Source organism: Medicago truncatula, chromosome 4, assembly GCF_003473485.1.
Source record: "Medicago truncatula cultivar Jemalong A17 chromosome 4, MtrunA17r5.0-ANR, whole genome shotgun sequence".
In the NCBI taxonomy this organism is placed as follows: domain Eukaryota; kingdom Viridiplantae; phylum Streptophyta; class Magnoliopsida; order Fabales; family Fabaceae; genus Medicago; species Medicago truncatula.
The window spans coordinates 61,661,141-61,679,724 of NC_053045.1; the positions used below are offsets into that span (position 1 = coordinate 61,661,141).

The window sequence follows — 18,584 nt, forward strand, 5'->3', positions numbered from 1 at the left end:
TCAAACCTCAGTCTCCAAGTGCCAAAATTTAGTCAAAAAAATCTCGCAAGCACAAGTTGAAAAGAAAAATATTAGAATATGTTCCTTGAAACCAAAATATTTAACGAACAAATAAACATACACATGCATTTGTGAATGGTCCATATATTGAAAAGGATAGAGCGATTCTAATGGATCAGCCTTGCAAATAATCTATTGTTGAATAAAATTGTTGATAACCAATATCAAACCATGATAAACACAAAATAGTTCAGCAAAAATCACACCTCCTACCCATCATTATAAGAGAATCCAATTATTCAATCCCCTTTGTTGTTACGAAATAATGAATAGATTAATGTAATGCTCAAATAAGTAAATATTAACATAAGTTAATACATATGCATTATTTTTACTAATGATGAGCTTATGTTATATAGGAAACGTAATTTTAAAAATTCTCAGAGATCCACAATGATAGAAAACTAAAAAGAGTCTTTAAATGGATCTCATATCTACATGTTATTTATTAAGTATTCAATAACTCTGATGATATTAAATTAAAAAGAGTCCTTACAACGTCCACTAATATGTACTTTAACATGTGTATTTAGACCAAGTGATTAAAAACAATTTGAAAAAAAGAAAGAATCACATTAATTTAAGATGGTGGAATCAATTTTTATCTATTTTATTTTCGATTTTAATCGTGAAATCCGTTAGTTGTTGTTACTGAAGAGAGAGTTTTATGTAATTGTTGGTAACTAATAGATATCTACTTTTTTTCTTTCATTAATAGAGAACCTTAATAGGTTAAGATCCTTGTTGAATAAAATACGATCTCCATCAGATATTGCTCGTAAGTTTCTGTTCTTGTCCTCATAATTTTTTTTATCTTTTCTTTTTTCCATTGATAATCATACCTTTTATTTTTGTTCAATACTATATAGTCCATGTAATTGGAAGGAAGGGAGATAGGACCTGATCAAAGGCGGTGAACGTTTTACACATTAAATGTGTGACTGGCTAATGGGTATACAGCATTTCATGCACAAACGTGTGTGATGATATCATTTGGGTGGGCATTATACCAAACCAACCATGTCTTTACTTTACCCACTCACTCCTAATTCATGACCAACTTCTCAACCCTATACTATACGTATCTTCAATCTCAAGTGAACCTTTTTGTTACTTTCCTCTCTTATGCACCCTATAAATACATGACATTCCATCTTTGCAATATCACATCAACAAAAAATAAATCCATTCCATTCTTTTAGTATTTGAATCAGCTTATAAATATTCAATGGCTTTTTCAAAATTTGTCACATTCCTGGTCATTTTTATTTCTACGGTTGCAATTGCCTCTGCTGGCAATTTTTATCAAGACTTTGATATAACATGGGGGGATGGTCGTGCTAAAATACTCAACAGTGGCCAACTTCTTACTCTATCTCTTGATAAGTCCTCTGGTTCAGGCTTTCAATCCAAAAATGAATACCTTTTTGGCAAAATTGATATGCAACTTAAACTTGTTCCTGGCAACTCTGCTGGCACTGTCACTGCCTATTATGTAAGTATATTTGAAATTCACTATATTTACTTTATTGTTAAATATTATGCATATTCTTTAGCTTTGATAACTAATTTTTTGGTGCTCAATTAACTAATTCAGCTGTCATCAAAAGGAGGTGCATGGGATGAAATTGACTTTGAATTCTTGGGAAATTTGAGTGGTGATCCTTACATCCTTCATACCAATGTGTTTAGCCAAGGCAAAGGTGACAGAGAGCAACAAATTTACCTTTGGTTTGACCCAACTGCAGATTTTCACACATACTCAATTCTATGGAATCCACAACGTATTGTGTAAGTTCTAAATCAATATATTCTATACAATCTTGAAATAAAATCAATAAAAAAAATTTAAAAAAAAAAACATTACTTGTGTTGGAAGAAACTAAATTAGACTATTCTCTCTGTGTATATTTATTTCAGTTTCTCTGTGGATGGAACTCCAATTAGAGAATTCAAGAACATTGAATCAAGTGGCGTTCCATTCCCCAAAAACCAACCAATGAGGATATACTCAAGTCTCTGGAATGCTGATGATTGGGCAACAAGAGGAGGACTTGTTAAGACAGATTGGTCCAAAGCTCCTTTCACTGCTTCTTACAGACACTTCAATGCTAATGCATGCATTGTGTCTTCTGGAATATCATCTTGTGATTCAGCACAATCTAATAAGAATGATTGGTTCTCTGAGGAGCTGGATTCAACAAGTTATGAGAGGCTCAAGTGGGTTCAGAAGAATTACATGATCTATAATTACTGCAGTGATAACAAAAGATTTCCTCAGGGTCTTCCTCAAGAATGCAGGATGACTTAGGGGATTTGTGAATTTAGTTTACATCAACATGTTGTATAATTGTATTGTATTTTCTTTTGTTTTTGTAACTTTCATAATCAAACTCATTAATTATTTGTACCATTTCTTCAGTATGCTATAACTTTTTTTTTTTTTTTATAATAGATAGACAAGTATATATTGTGGATTTTTCCAAATCTTCATCGTTGAAGTTAATACCATTGTCTATGTTAAACTTTTTGGGTATGCGAGTGGATTTGGTTCAAAATGAAATAACACAGTTGACAAATACATTGAGTCAGTGTACACTGCACTATTAACATAAAAAAATAAAAACTAATTTAATAGTAGAAGTCAGATCAGAACTAAATTATCACAATCTTTTTCTATGTAATGTTTTTGTATTCTAAGAGTATCATTTTCCCTTGCAGGAATTAGTATTATCCTCAGCATCAGTGGTCTGATGGCGGTGTTGATGTACTGGCTAGGTAGGACGTGCCTGCCCAAGACAAAATACTACATGAGATTTGAGACCCCACCCACATTCTCATTGGAACTAACTCTGAATTTTCAAAAAAATTGCCATAAAATATGCGAATGCGCGTCTTCCTATCCTCAAATGTTGGCTTGGCTGCAAAAAACCGAGTGACACCCACTTGCAAGTTTTTGTTAACTTAGTAAGATGACTACTACTTTTTTGAAAGAAAAAGATTACTACTTCTATTAAGCAAACTATTGTTTCTTATTAGTAAGTAACTTTGTTTTTAGCAGGAATTTCTAAAATAAAAACTATTGTTTCTTATTAGTAAGTAATCTTGTTTTTACTTAAATTTCTAAAATAAACACTGTTATATCCCCCTGAGCTTAGCTCAATTGACAGGGACAACATTGTTATATGCAGGGGTTGAGGATTGAACCCCGGACACCTCACTTATTCTACTTGAAAAAGAGGAATTATAGTCATTAAGCTACTTGAACAAAAAGAAAAAAAGAAAACACTATTAGGCTATTAGCCATTGGCTCTGTTTAATTAATTAATTTTTGTGCCAACTCATTGAAAACTGCAGCTGTACGCGGCACCATGATCCGAGTGCACTTTCCTCTGTTTCATCATTCAACATTTCATCACACCACATCTTGTATAAATATCAATCCCATTTCTCTTCCACAATCATCCCTTCAATTCAACATTTCATCTCCACTACGAATTACTACCCACCTATATATACATACACCACCAAATCAACCATGGCATACACTCATAATTGCTCAATGATCACTGTCCTCTTATCTCTATTGGTTTTTGCCACTTTCATGACTACATATGCAGCTGGAAACTTTTACCAGAACTTTGATATAACATGGGGAGATGGTCGTGCCAAGATACTCGACAACGGACAACTTCTCACTTTATCCCTTGACAAAGCCTCTGGTTCTGGATTTCAATCCAAGAATGAATATCTCTTTGGCAACATTGATATGACTAACGAAACTCTGCAGGAACGGTCACTGCTTACTATGTAAGTTATAAATAATTGTTATTGTCTTAGTGCTAATGCTACAATAATATATCTAGTCTAATAATAATTTGAACCTTTCAATACATAATCATGTGTTAATTATTTTTACCATGGCATGCAGTTGTCATCAAAAGGATCAAATTGGGATGAGATTGACTTTGAATTCTTAGGGAATGTGAGTGGAGAACCATACACTCTTCACACCAATGTGTTTTGTCAAGGAAAAGGAAATAGAGAACAACAATTCCATCTATGGTTTGATCCAACTGCTGATTTTCACACATACTCCATTCTTTGGAATCCTCAACGCATTGTGTAAGCACTTTTTCAAATATCATACTAATAAAAACACTGGACACGACACTAACACTAATATATAAACATGTGTCGGTGTTTGATAGATACTAGAAATTCTTTAAAAAAAAAATCTCAATTGGACACAATGAATTGATTATTGATAAACATGTGTTTGATTGAATGCAGTTTTTCTGTGGATGGAACACCAATAAGAGAATTCAAGAACATGGAATCAAAAGGAGTTGCATTTCCAAAGAATCAACCAATGAGGATATATTCAAGTCTATGGAATGCTGATGATTGGGCAACAAGAGGTGGTCTTGTCAAGACAGATTGGACAAATGCTCCATTCACTGCATCATATAGGAATTTCAATGCAGAAACTACTTCATCTAATGCATGGTTTACCCAACAATTGGATTCAACAAGTCAACAAAGATTGAGTGAGGTTCAGAAGAATTACATGATTTACAATTATTGCACTGACATCAAAAGATTTCCCCAAGGCCTTCCAACAGAGTGTACTGCATCCTAATTAATATCTTTCTATATTCCAATAGCAACTATATACTTGTAGATTTATTCTTTCTTAGGCCTATTCAATTTATTTTACTTGTAACGTGCTTCATCTTAATTCATTTATTCTTTGATACACTATAATAAATATTCAGATTTCTTTTCTTTCAAGCTTAATATAATCTGCTAAACTAATTCTATATTTGTTAAAGGTGTGTATAAACATGTCAATTTTGCCCAATATGTCTTGACATTTTGTAAGATGCAAAAAAAAAAAAAAAAATTGGTGACTTCGTTTAATCATTATCATAAGAGTGAAGTTTTATTCTGGTCTCTAATGAAAAAAAATATGGAACAGTTAGTCTCTAAACAAAAATTCATAGACAAATTCAGTGATTACATAGACAGTTAAATCGACTGTGAATATTTAGTAGGAGACATTGTGGCACTGTAACAAAAAAAATGAAAGGGTATAAGTAAGTCCCACACAAAACTTGATCCGGCTGAGCTGAAATGTAAACTAGACGCAGCAATTTACCATCAATAAGGATGTTATGGAGTAGGGATGTACATTCGGAATCAGAAAGGGGAATTCGTCAAACCCAATACTATTTGGATTTTGGAAGGAGGCATCTATTCCATTTCTGTAGGCTGATGCTTTAGGATTATATGAAGCCTTACTATGGCTAAGTGAGTTGGGTTGCAAAACTTTTAGTTTCATTAGGTAGCAAACAAATCTTGTAGCTCACACCCTTGCAAGAACGTCTAATTTTAATTTTCCAAGTTTTTAATTTTAGCCTAATCTATATTATGAATACTTTCTTGAATGGAATTTATTATGAATATTGTAAAAAAATATATATAAAAAAAAGTGTTTGTATGTAACAATTCTTTTATTTTTCGTAGAGATTGTAATGACTCTTTTATTGCTATAAAAGGGTATCATTTTACCAATGGTTTTTCATTATGTGTTAAGAGGGATACCGATGGTTTTACATAAAAAGCCAACCATAGAAATGTGAGTCACACATATACAAATTTATTTATATTTTTTAATGTTGGCATGCATTAAACACTCAATCACTTTAACATAACACCTAAAAAATTACTAAATAGATCTCACTAATTGATTTACATCATTATATTTTATAAACGATTTATTTGTTAAATTATACTTCTTTTAACAAAAAAGACATTCTTTCAAAAATAAAAAAACAAAAAAGACATGTTTAACCCACTTGGATTCCTAGGTATTGGTTTGGGACCTGGGAGTGTGCTCCTCCTCAAAGTCTCAGATTTGATTCTCTCTGGAGCCAATTTGGTTGGACTAATTTAACTTCTTAAAAAAGAAAAAAAAATGTTTAGTTGTATCAAATTAAATATAAGCAAATTCAACTATATTTTTATATATAAGCAAATGCAATAGATTATATTGAAAGACAAGCCATGGATCAAATCTTACAACTCTTTTATTTTTGGGAGACTGTAATGACTTTTTCATTGCAAAGGTTTGTATTTCACCCATGGTTTTCAGTGTCATTCAACGGATGAGGTCTATATTACCCCCTTATAATTTGGGGTAATTTATCCCTCATGGTTTTAAACAATCAAATTGTAGGATATAAAGTCAACCCTACCCTCATCGTCATTAATTTAAGAGAAATTTTAACCTTAGATAATTTTTAATACTTTTAATTTTTTCTTTAAAAAAAATACTTTTAATTTTAATTAATTATATTTTAAGTGTTGAATTTTAATAATTTTACATTTTAGAGCTTATATCAATTAAAAGTTAACATCAAAGTTTCTTTCATCCTTAGATCCATCAGTTACATTTAGAAAACAATTACAGAGAAAGTGTAAGTCCAAACACATCTTCACCTTAGATCCATCAAAGTTTGATTTTAAAGATCGGTTCCTATATTTTTCAAAATTTTCAGACTAGTGCCTATATGTTTTCAAACTTTGTAGATTAGTCTTATATTTTTGAAAATTTACAAATTGGACCCAATATTTCAACTTTACCAAAATTTGCAGTTCCACCCTCATTTTTTTTCTAAAACGTCAAATTTTATCCAATTTGAAAATTCAATTAGTTAAGTAAAGATTATCATTAGTTAAGTAAAGATAGTGGTATAATTGAGATAACTTTATGACTAATGTTATTTTTGAATTTTTAAAATGACAAATCCATGATTTTCAATAAAAAAAACAAAGTTCGAATTTCCAAACTATGTGTCAATTTTTGTTTTGGAAGAGGGTTGTATGAGCAGAACATAGTATCAATCCAGAAGCATTTGGATATACTCTTCTAACAGGTGAAAAAGTAAAATTTTACAGCTAGCTGGTGCCTCTTGCCAGGGGATAGGGTCCAGGTATTATTCAAAGGTGACGACGGTGACCGTGACCTTATCCATCCACTAACTAAGATATTATTCATTCGTTCATCATATTTTTCTTTTGGTTAATATTCATTCATTACATATATATCATACTTTATTTACCTGATGATAGTGACCTCAATCTTATTTAATACCTCGTGCTCATCCAATTGTAACAACGTACATCCTCTACCCTGCTCCACCAGTATTACCTTTACTTTGTTACTTTTATTTAATCCATGGTTTCATTAATTAAATACGACAAAGTTTATTGCCTATGCTATGCTCTCATTTGACAGCTATTTCCTTACCAATTCAATACTATACAACTATCCACAGCTTAGGTCACAGTTTGACCTTCCTATCTTTTTCCTCTCCAATACTTGCTTCAAACTTCAAATCACACACGCTCATTTTTTTACTATATATATAGTAACAACTCTTCAACCTTCATAACACATCCAACATTACTTTACTTCTTGAAACCACATCTTCATTAGTTTTCATACATTAGTAAATTGATGGCTTCTACTACTACTTTGCTAGTGCTTCTTATTCCTCTGCTTTGGATTAATGTAGCATGTGTTGCTGGTAACTTCAACAAAGATTTTCAGATTACATGGGGAGATGGTCGTGCCAAAATACTCAACAACGCCAATCTTCTTACTCTATCTCTTGACAAAGCCTCTGGTTCAGGCTTTCAATCCAAAAATGAATACTTATTTGGCAAAATTGATATGCAGATTAAGCTTGTTCCAGGAAACTCTGCTGGCACTGTCACTGCCTATTATGTAAGTATATTTGAAATTCAATATTTACTTTATATCATGCATATTCTTTAGCTTTTGATAACTAATTTTTTGGTGCTCAATTAACTAATTCAGCTGTCATCAAAAGGAGGTGCATGGGATGAGATTGACTTTGAATTCTTGGGAAATTTGAGTGGTGATCCTTACATCCTTCACACCAATGTGTTTAGCCAAGGCAAAGGTAACAGAGAGCAACAATTTTACCTTTGGTTTGACCCAACTGCAGATTTTCACACATACTCAATTCTATGGAATCCTCAACGTATTGTGTAAGTACTAAATCAATATATTCTATACAATCTTAAAATAAAATCAATAAAAAAAAAAAAACATTGCTTGTGTTCGAAGCAACTAAATTAGACTATTTTCTTTGTGTATTTTTCAGTTTCTCTGTAGATGGAACTCCAATTAGGGAATTCAAGAACATGGAATCAAATGGTGTACCATTCCCCAAAAACCAACCAATGAGGATATACTCAAGTCTCTGGAATGCTGATGATTGGGCAACAAGAGGAGGACTTGTTAAGACAGATTGGTCCAAAGCTCCTTTCACTGCTTCTTACAGAAACTTCAATGCCAACAATGCTTGTATATGGAACGGTGGAAAATCATCATGCAAATCATCATCAAAACCCTCTGCTTCCTCTGCATCATGGCTATCACAACAGCTTGACTCAACTGGTCAGCAGAGGCTGAGGTGGGTGCAGAAGAACTATATGATTTATAATTACTGCTCAGATAAGAAGAGATTTCCACAAGGCCTTCCAGTTGAATGCACTCACTCTTAGTCTCATATACTATAGGACTCTCATAACTCATTGCCTCACGATCATTCTTTTTTTATGCCTCTGTATTTGTTCCTTCTTTGTTTGTACTTCTATTTTTTATTTATTATTTATTTATTTACCATGTAAAATATCATATGTAGTCGTAGCTAGATCACCTTTGTAACTAAATATATATATATGAATGGTATGTATAACAGTTATCCCATAATTCTCATGTCAATTTTCACATTATTCTCTCATATTGCAACAATTTTGACTATTACTATTACATGCATGTAACGTTCCAAAAGAAAGAATGAAATTGCGTGGGGAGACCACCCTTCCATTTCTCTGTGATTTCTTTAATTTGTCTAAACATAAAATGAATGTTTCAATTCAAATTTTTTTTAAGAAGGTAAAGTAGCTCATCCAAATTAGCATGAGAATAATCAAATATGTGACTTTGAAGAGAAACACACTACAAACTCTTAAGTCAATATCATCAAATCAACTTTAAATGGGTTCTTCAATTCAAATTAAACATGTTAAATAGGTCAAATTCTTAGAACTGGACCTATGTAAAAATATGAAAACATATTTCATAAATGAAAAACACTAATTTATCCTCAAAATTTTCATATTAATTAAAATAGTCTCCAATGAAGATTAAAATGTTAGTAAAAAATTTCTAAAAAAGATTTGATTGACCTTTGAGATTGTTAATTTAAATTTGCACTGATTATTTGTTAGCAGCGAAATAAGTCTTCGTATTTTCTCTCAACATCAATTTGAATCATTACTCTGATTTTCTTCTTCAAAAAAATGACATTCACAACTATTTTCTTACTCCCACTAAAGGAAAGAATTTTTATTATATTATAGTTATATTATTTTTATTGAGTTTATTACATTTGAAATTCACAAATATCTATACTTATAAATATTAATTTATATCAAAAAATTTATATAAAATATCGTTTATAATTTATTCGCAAAATTTCTATAAAATATAGTTGATAATCTACATGTGTTAGCTCAATAAAAAGAGTGTGCTAGTCTTTCCGCTAGTATTAATAAAAAAAAACTATATATTACATTTTGGGTATTCAAAAACTGATCCAAATTAACCTGCATATTTAAATAAATAAAAAATTAATACTCATTTAAACTGAGCGTGTGATTTTTATTTTTAATCAGATAACTTTTTGTTTTAAAATCGATCGAAAACGCACCGCATAAACCTCTATTGATGATCACCCCTAAATGTTGCATCCAATTAGTGTTGGTCAACAAATTGTTCATAGTTGTTTGGAGTATACTTTAATAGAAAACGTTAAAAAATAATCCTTGAAGCATTGTTTATACAACTAAAAGTAATAACTTTTGATTTTTTTTTAGAATTATGACTTTTACATACGTGTAATTTGTATATTCAAACCGGTATATCTTCTTTAAACAATGTATTTAAGACACTTGTTAGCACGATCTTTATTAATTAAAGAAAAAGTAACATGTGACTTAAATCCAGACAGACACCACCAACTCGTACTAGATTTAGGTGTGTCCACTGTCCACCCACGACGAGTGACATTGTTTTGTTCAATATGCAGTGGCGGTGGTGAAACGTCTTAAAGTTAAGGGAGTTATTAGCTTAGCTGGAATTGTTTGATGCTTGGTTGGCACTCTCTCACACCCAATAGATGGAGTTGGAGTGACTTTAATTTTTACTACTCCCTTGACAACAACTTTTAACTCAAACTCTGTTCATAATTAATGAAAAAGACAACAACCGCGTAAAAGATTTTATGTTTTTTTGACAATACCGCCTGTCAATTGGACACATTTTATTGATGTACATAAATAAACGCGGCAACTGTGTCCAGCTTCTTGGCTCTTTCAAATTTCTCATAATTATTATCATCACTAACGGTTCAATATTTATTTTATAAATAGCAACATTCACCCTTCTTTATCATTCACTTCTAAACTTTCTAATTTAACAAAGACTATCACTCCCTACTACTATCAACTTTCAAACACTTCATTATAGAGATGGTTTCTTCAAATGATTTCAACATGTTAATTCTAATTCCTCTTCTTGTTAGCTCCCTAATGGTAATGAATGCCTTTGCTGCTGGTAACTTGAACCAACACTTTGATATAACATGGGGAGATGGCCGAGCGAAGATACTAAACAATGGTGAGTTACTCACTCTATCACTTGACAAAGCATCTGGTTCAGGATTCCAATCAAAGAATGAGTATCTCTTTTGGGAAGATTGATATGCAACTCAAACTTGTCCCTGGAAACTCTGCTGGCACTGTCACTGCATATTACGTAAGTACTTCTTTAGTTTGTGTTAATAACTTATTAAAGGTTTTTTTTTCCTTCTTTATATTGATTGCATACATTCTAATAACAAATAAAATGATTCTTTGTTTGCAGCTATCTTCAAAAGGACCAACTTGGGATGAGATAGACTATGAATTTCTAGGAAATGTAAGTGGTGAACCATACATCCTTCACACTAATGTTTTCAGTCAAGGCAAAGGAAACAGGGAACAACAATTCTATCTATGGTTTGACCCAGCAGCTGATTTTCACACTTATTCTATCATATGGAACCCCCAGAGGATTATGTAAATTTCTCATCTACTCTGTGTTTCCTTATTATACATCTTATTAAATACCCTGCATGCATAGACTTATATAATTTTTTTTTTTTAATTCTTTGTTCAGATTCTCAGTTGATGGCACTCCCATTAGAGAGTTCAAGAACTCAGAGACTATTGGTGTGCCCTTCCCAAAGAACCAACCAATGAGAATATATTCAAGTTTGTGGAATGCAGATAACTGGGCAACAAGAGGTGGACTAGTCAAGACAGATTGGACAAAGGCTCCATTCACAGCTTCCTACAGAAATTTTAATGCTCAGGCTTGCATCTGGTCTTCAGGAGCATCATCCTGTGGTTCAACTAGTTCTGCATCAAAGGACTCTGCCAGAGGTTCATGGCTTTCACAGGAGTTGGATGCTACTGGTCAAGGGAGGTTGAAATGGGTGCAGAAGAATTACATGATATACAATTACTGCAAAGATACAAAACGATTTCCACAGGGTTTACCTCCAGAGTGCAACCACTCGTAAAGAGAAAACTGTGCAACCCCTCTGTAATATTTCCCCATTATCACTGCAATTCTAGCATTAGTTTGTAGCTTAGTATGATTCTTTCATTCGTTTTGATCTCTGTCATCACGCTAGGAAACATTTGTAGCCATTCATCAAATGTGTAACATCTTTTTTATAATAAAAACAGGTTCTTTTCTTACTACCATTTTCCTGTCACTTTTAATTTCACAATTTCTAGAGGTTGTGGTGACTGGTGAGCAATGGCAAACAAAGACCCATGAAACCTCGAATGGGATTATCATTTTCATACTCCAGTCTTCAATTTCAATAATTATTATCAGCATGACTAAAGTGACACATGCTCAGTGATACATTTTAATATTTCACAAGGAGTCAACTAAGAATACATACCAACACCATTGTTCAAATATAACCAGAAACTGTTAAGGAAGTCGATGTACTGGTGCAATCCACAATGAAAATGAGATAACATAGCTAGAAAATTAAGTAACTCGAATTAATATACACATTTAGTCAATTGAGATAACAAAGATGAGTTATGTCTTAAATGCAAATATTATCACCCCCTAAACCCAGAACAAATGGAAAGGTGATAGAGGAGAGTATTAACAGGAAAGTCAAAAACAGATTACAATCGCGGTTTTTCCTAAGCTTGAACAAAACTGTACAGAAGATTCAACAAATATGCTGTAAAATCAGATACACAGGCATAAACCAAGAATGTCGATACCATGAACTGCACAATTTGGTTGGCACTGAAGAAGACAACTAAATTCGCAGAACATCAGAAAAATCTTAAGGCTATCTAGTAAGCCTACTATCATTTGTCCACAAACAACCTATTCATCTAACTCCTCTATCTGTGCCCGCTTCTCAGCTGCTATCTTTCTGATAAAGAAGCCCCACCTCATTGCTGCCTTGATCTTCAGCCATCCCACAACAGCTTTGCCAGGACGAGAGCGATCCTCATCGAAGTTCGGCATAGGAGATGGCATGAATGATGGGAATGAATAACCATCCTCAGTATTCATGGAAGGATGACCTCCCATGCTGAAAAGGCGAAGCAAGTGCTGCATGTCTTCATTCTCTAGTATCTCATTACTTCTAACGCGAATTTCATCCTCGGAAAAGAAGTCATCAACACCCTTGTCCCTGTTGTTTGACCAATCATCAAAAGGATTTGGGGCAGGTGGTTGCATGGAAGAGCTACCAGCATGGAAACCTGAAGTTGATGATTGAGGAGGACCAAGAGCCAACCCTACTGTGCTATGATCATTTCTAGAGCTTTGGGATTGGTGAGCATTGCCTAATAAGTGGTCGTTAGACAGATATAACGAGTCATCAAAATGACTCCGAGAGCTGGAATTTCCAATCAATGCCTGGCTTGGATACCTCGTCACCATGCTATTGTTAAAACCTGAAAGGAGAATGTATATGGACACATTTGTATAGTAAGAACATCATACACAATCAGCAAAGGTGCATTGAACAATGCAAATAAACAAATGTATTATGCAAATTTCTCTTGGACAGGGGATTTATTTTAAAATATTTTTTGTATTTGGAAATTTCTTCATCAACAAATTAAAGGAAACATCTAAATCGTTTCATTATAATCTGAAAGTTGTATTGGGAAACCAAATTTGAGACACAGGTGACTGACAATGTGACATCGCTCAAAAGAAAAGAAGGGAGGTGAGGAATAATAAAAAAATAAATAAAATGATACATTAGGATTCAAGGAAACAGAAACACTGTTAGGATATAGAATTATGGGAAATTAGCGTGCTAAAGTAGTTATGAGTCGCTAGAGAAGTTAGTTACTTAGTTAATTGTTTAGTTAGAGAAGTATTTGTACAAATAGGGGAATACAATGATAAAAAAAGGGGCTCTTTGAATATTATAATTGTGAATAGAATTCTCTATTGTGAAGGGGAAACCCTTGGAGGAGTGATTCTCCCCTGTTCTATCATATTTCTTAAATTAAGTGTTTTTTCTATTCCATTCAATTATTTGGTTCCTAACAAACGCTTACCTCCAACTGGCATCGCTGAATTAATCTGCTGTTCAGAAGCAACAGACATGGGGAGGGATGGCATTAGCAGTTGATGATCTAAACCACCATCATAATCAATTGACTCCACATGAAGTTCATTTTCAGATTCAACAGTGTTGTTATTTTGCTCAGCATCCACAAGTGATTTGCCATCGTACTCTACAACCTGCTCCCAATTGTCGTATGCCTTTTTCACCAATGAATCGACATACACCTGGACTTTCCCAAAAAAATTAAAGGTGTCACAAGCTTACCCTATTCCTAATAGAGAGCTTCAAAGGAAACTACAAACTCTGAACATTGGTATATCAATTATATTAATTGGAGCATGCCAGCAACATAAACACATGCTCGACTTTCAATGGAAAAAATGCAGGATGCAGACTAACCTTCTGATTATCGCTAAGAGAATCAGCAGAAAAGAATTGCTCTCCTGTTATAAGGCCACGCAGCTCATAGACGTGGTTAAAAATAACACCAACATTTCTTGTATCTTCAGGATAATAAACATAAAGCTTCCCGCTTAGAACGCATGTCTTTGCATGGTCTAAGAGAGCTTCCCACATCTTGTTTGACATACCACTCCCAAGGATCTACATTAAAATAAAATATAAGAAAATGGGTGGAAGGACCTACATTCAAGATAAAGATGTAAAACCTAAACTTACATTCCGCAATTTCTGTTGATCCTTAACCACAAGTCGAAGAAAGTCTTCAACTGTGAATATTCCAGCATTATTCAACTTTTTGTGAAATGACCCATCCTTACCTATTTTCTCCAATCTCCATACATCATCACCCAATGCAGGAGGATAATGCTTCTTATACACTGTAAAAAGGGCAAAAAATAAAATATTAAAAGACGGTGCTGCAGTTTACAAGAAGGGAGAGCATTGAAGTTGGGGAAAAACTAAGAATATAACCCTACATTCTCCTCTATGATCTTTAACAGTAAAAGCCACTGTCTTGGCTTCACGAATGCGTATAGACTCGCCAAAACCAGATGCAACCTTCATGCCAAGCCTGAACTTACGGCTCCTTATCCAGCTTGAATTGTCAGTAAATATCAGTTCCCCTAATGTTCCAACTCCCTCCTTGAGTGTCACTTGCAGTTCCCCATTCAACAAAGGTCTCTTTCCTTGGCGTTCTTTCACCACATGGCTTTCAAATTCCTCTTGGCTCCAATCTTCATCATCTTCATTGTTAAAATCGCCTTCAAGGACAACAACATCGAGTTTTATACATGATTCAGGTCCAGATGTTACCACATTTCCACTATTGGCATCAACCAGAACAACATGAATTGGAGCCCCCTGCTCCCCTTCCACTTTTCCTCCTGTGAACAGAGGAAGAGCCAGTCGGGACCTAAATTGAAGCCGCAAGTTTCTACCATCAGGACCTTCAATCCTTTTAGGGGAAGACCTGGAATTTTAACCTATTAGAAGAGAGTACCAGACTCGCCAACGAATTAGATTTAAATTAAATTTAACTATAATGGTGGCATTAATTGAAGTGGTCATAGTTACATTTTGTACATAGAGATATTAACTTCACATCTTAACCCGTAGTTTCTTCTTAATATAAAGAGCCAATGACTTACTGTACACTTTGAGCTAGGCAGGTAGGCTCAAATCGGAGAATGGGGTTTTGTTTTTTATCACTTAGAAAGTTACATTCTAAAAATTCCATTGATTTTTTTGCTTCCAATGTCCTTCTTTTCAAAGTTATGCATGTAAATTGTTTGCAAATTAATGCCTATATGCAAGAACCTAAATGAGCTGGTTAAAAATATTTCTATTTAGTGTCTCAAGGAAATCAGGGAGGCAGTATTAGGGAAATGAATGCAATTCAGATCTAACTAATTGAGTCAACTAACTATCTATTAGCTACTAATCAATTGCATTTGTAAAGTTTTTTAGTAAAAGAAAGTAGCAGGGTCTTGTGGAAGTGTGCCGAGAAAGAAAGAATGTGGTGTGTTTGATAAGAGCTCAATAGTAGAGCTTGTTTGTAGCAATATATTCTCTATACCACATCATCCTTTGAAATAGAAATGCCTTTGTAGTTTCATTATTGGTTGGCCTCTTTTTACAGGATACCTACCTCTCTAACTTAATATTCTCTTCTCCTTTCAAGCTAACTTTAAGGGTTGAACTGCACCTTGAATCTAAATCTAATAGAGGGAGAAAAAATGTCTCAAAAACACAAAGATATAAGGGCCGGTCATAGTTAACACTTAACAACGATAAAAAAAACTCAATTACAACCTTGCTTAGTCTGTGGACAAATACAATAAAAATGCATGGAGATAACACATAATTTAAGGGAAGTCAAGAAAACTACAAATATTTTGAAATTGGTTTCCAACTTTTAGGTAATAAATTTCTCAGACCTTCCACTAATTCTTGCAGGACCTAACTTCGCCAAAGCACGCTCCACTTCTTCACTCACCTGTTTCAATCAGTACCATTCATTTATTTGAGCATCAAATGCAGAAACTTACAAATTTAACAAAACAAATCATGTTAGTCTTATTTCTTCTATGAATCAGATCAAATGCATTTTCCACACAAATTATCAAATGAATGATGTCACACCAAGACTGGAAATAAAAGAACTAAATGGAGCACTGAAAGCAAAATGTATATGCAATATCCTGTCATGCTGTGAACAATAGGTCTAATTTAACAAGCAAAATTGTTGTGATTTTGATTAATTTATTAAAACAATAGGACTTTATAAAAACAAGAAGCAGGTACACACTCAAGTAAAAAAGTACAACAAAATCAAATTGCACAGAAGACCACAATATGACATGGCGTTTAAGAAGGGGCATTCTGTGGAAAAATGACTTTTTAGTTGGAGTAAAAAGGTAAATAATTTCATAAAAATGTACATCTTCAATCCCCCACCCCCAAACCAAAATATTACTGAATCAAAAAAGAAAACAAATAGCATAAGTCAGGGAGAAGACAAGTGTCTTACAACTCTACGAAGAATAGGTTCTAAAGATGAGCAAAGCTTCTGCAAACTGTCCACCTTGAGAGCTTCAACAATTACACTGCAAACACACATGCATCAGTCACAGTAAGTAAACTAAGAAAATTAATAAGTTACAACCATTTAGAATGAAAATTCAAATTAAAAGGAATAAAATTAGTGAAGAAAAAGAGTGATGTACACAATCAAATATCAAGATTATCCTTAGAAAAAAGCAACTTGAGTAAAGCAGATAAACCCAAAATAAACTAAAGCTAGCCAAATGCAGAATTCCTTAGTTGACCATGCTATGCCATTCAAATAGCTATTACAATCTTCAGATGAATTTTGAAATATCAGAAAGAATCTTCATAGGTGCATTATACAACGATAATCAAAATGGAATCACAACCATTAAGAAGAAAAATTCACATGTGCTTCAACAAAAAAGATAAAGAAGGGTTTCTCCAACGAGTATTATTAAAAATGACAACTGACAACAAAAGGTTTGACCATGGTAATCGAACTGATTAGTCATTAAAGACTACAAATAAAGATAAAACGAACACGGCAAAACATCTTTGGAAGTAAACAGATCGATTAATTGCAATAACAATGACATTCTTTTCGCCTAACAATCTCAGTATTGTTGTCAGCTGAGCTAGGTCTTCCAGACTAATTTTCTGAGAGTTACTAGCTAGTGTAACATACTCCCTCCGTTTCTAAATATAAGCAAATTTTACTTTTTAGGCTCATTCAATTAATGATGTATGTGGTCCATAATATGAACCACATACATCATTAATTGAATGAACTTAGAAAGTCAAATTTGCTTATATTTTGGAACAGAGGGAGTAGTGATAAAATTGAAAATAAAATACTAACTAGAATAAAAAGGTTAATTAAACAAAGTAAATTCATAGAATCATATAATTGAATAAAGAGCTGCAAATGAATTAGTGCCTAGCAAGAGCAGGCCTCTTTCGTTCAGGCTGATCATCATCTCCACCACCCTCAAGGGCCCTTTTCCCCATACTAGCTCCGTCGGTAGTAGTTGGTCTCTGCATATACACTCTCTAACAGTAAAACCCTACAGAACAAAATTACACAAACATATCATATTCCAAAACCATATAATATAATAAAATAATTAAATCACCATCATCACCTACTCTAATCTTAAAAAAATTAAATATCAATAAACAAACAATTAAACCCTAATAGATACAGTAATTCAAAAGAAAAACTCAAAACAGATCTAGAAAACATGAAAAATTGATAACAAAGAAATTAAACACGAATTAGATGTTGTTCAAAAAAAAACACGAATTAGATGAAAACCTTGAAATTAGAGTCAAGAAAAGTTCAATAAGCAAGAAATTTGAGGTAAATAGAAAAGTAAAAGAAACGAAGTGTAACGGAGTGAGACGGAGATATTTTATGGTGGAAGTGAAGAATTGAAGAGTAAAGGAAAAATAACAGAAAGCGGGAAAGTGACGGGGATTTTAACGGTGTTAGTACCTGAGAAAGATAACTTAGCAGTGTTTGGTGAGAGAGAGAGAGAGGAGCGACAAAATCGATTATGTGTTAATGGATTTTTTGCCTGAGTTGGAAAGTCATTGAGTTTCTCTTTGTATTATTTGTGGTCTACTCTGGCGACTTTAGCGTTTTTTTATTTTTATTTTTCATTTTTTTAAAATCAAATATTTCTATGCGCAAGTACGGACGGAATTTGAGATGAATGATAAACATTTCTTAAGAGT

The 18,584-nt window shown here is 33.2% G+C and overlaps 3 protein-coding genes and 1 pseudogene across 7 annotated transcripts; 3 read left to right on the forward strand and 1 right to left on the reverse strand.

Annotated features, from left to right (window-relative positions):
- The first annotated feature begins 1,040 nt into the window (after window positions 1-1,040).
- LOC11441778 (probable xyloglucan endotransglucosylase/hydrolase protein 23) lies at window positions 1,041-8,887 on the forward strand. Of its 3 annotated transcripts, none has more exons than XM_003610094.4 (3): window positions 1,041-1,555; window positions 1,658-1,851; window positions 1,981-2,470. In XM_003610094.4, the coding sequence occupies exons 1-3, from the start codon at window positions 1,289-1,291 to the stop codon at window positions 2,369-2,371; spliced, it is 852 nt and encodes a 283-aa protein (XP_003610142.1). In that variant the 5' UTR covers window positions 1,041-1,288; the 3' UTR covers window positions 2,372-2,470. The 3 variants fall into 3 exon arrangements, with proteins under 3 accessions (XP_003610142.1, XP_039689268.1, XP_003610153.1); XM_039833334.1 differs by lacking the exon at window positions 1,981-2,470 and adding an exon at window positions 8,259-8,887 and having other exon boundaries at window positions 1,221-1,555; XM_003610105.4 differs by lacking the exons at window positions 1,041-1,555; window positions 1,658-1,851; window positions 1,981-2,470 and adding exons at window positions 7,501-7,855; window positions 7,949-8,142; window positions 8,259-8,875.
- LOC11424731 (probable xyloglucan endotransglucosylase/hydrolase protein 23) lies at window positions 3,512-4,854 on the forward strand. Its single transcript, XM_003610104.4, is given in 4 exon segments — window positions 3,512-3,833; window positions 3,836-3,870; window positions 3,992-4,185; window positions 4,354-4,854. Coding segments are annotated over 4 exon segments (813 nt in total). The 5' UTR covers window positions 3,512-3,598; the 3' UTR covers window positions 4,703-4,854.
- Window positions 8,888-10,604: 1,717 nt separating the features above from the next.
- Window positions 10,605-11,973, forward strand: LOC11425460 (xyloglucan endotransglucosylase/hydrolase protein 22-like; annotated as a pseudogene). Its single transcript, XR_003011623.1, has 3 exons — window positions 10,605-10,978; window positions 11,087-11,280; window positions 11,381-11,973. The product of XR_003011623.1 is annotated as a xyloglucan endotransglucosylase/hydrolase protein 22-like (transcript).
- A 291-nt stretch (window positions 11,974-12,264) lies between these two features.
- LOC11421955 (calmodulin-binding protein 60 B) lies at window positions 12,265-18,495 on the reverse strand. 2 transcript variants are annotated; one of them, XM_003610107.4, is made up of 9 exons: window positions 18,343-18,495; window positions 17,785-17,911; window positions 16,828-16,903; window positions 16,235-16,293; window positions 14,774-15,267; window positions 14,514-14,674; window positions 14,235-14,438; window positions 13,825-14,059; window positions 12,265-13,206 (listed from the first exon to the last, which is right to left on the reverse strand). In XM_003610107.4, the coding sequence occupies exons 2-9, from the start codon at window positions 17,886-17,888 to the stop codon at window positions 12,629-12,631; spliced, it is 1,911 nt and encodes a 636-aa protein (XP_003610155.1). In that variant the 5' UTR covers window positions 17,889-17,911; window positions 18,343-18,495; the 3' UTR covers window positions 12,265-12,628. The 2 variants fall into 2 exon arrangements, with proteins under 2 accessions (XP_003610155.1, XP_024638591.1); XM_024782823.2 differs by lacking the exon at window positions 18,343-18,495 and adding an exon at window positions 18,163-18,315.
- Window positions 18,496-18,584: the final 89 nt, after the last annotated feature.

Bases quoted from the DNA above. Each gene is read 5' to 3' on its own strand.
- LOC11441778 (XM_003610105.4), top strand. From the start codon at position 7,586: ATGGCTTCTACTACTACTTTGCTAGTGCTTCTTATTCCTCTGCTTTGG. The intron at 7,856-7,948 runs GTAAGTATATTT...TAACTAATTCAG, and splicing joins GCACTGTCACTGCCTATTAT to CTGTCATCAAAAGGAGGTGC. The intron at 8,143-8,258 runs GTAAGTACTAAA...TGTATTTTTCAG, and splicing joins TGGAATCCTCAACGTATTGT to TTTCTCTGTAGATGGAACTC.
- LOC11421955 (XM_003610107.4), bottom strand. From the start codon at position 17,888: ATGCAGAGACCAACTACTACCGACGGAGCTAGTATGGGGAAAAGGGCC. The intron at 14,439-14,513 runs GTAAGTTTAGGT...ATTTTAATGTAG, and splicing joins ATCAACAGAAATTGCGGAAT to ATCCTTGGGAGTGGTATGTC. The intron at 14,060-14,234 runs GTTAGTCTGCAT...GGGAAAGTCCAG, and splicing joins CTCTTAGCGATAATCAGAAG to GTGTATGTCGATTCATTGGT.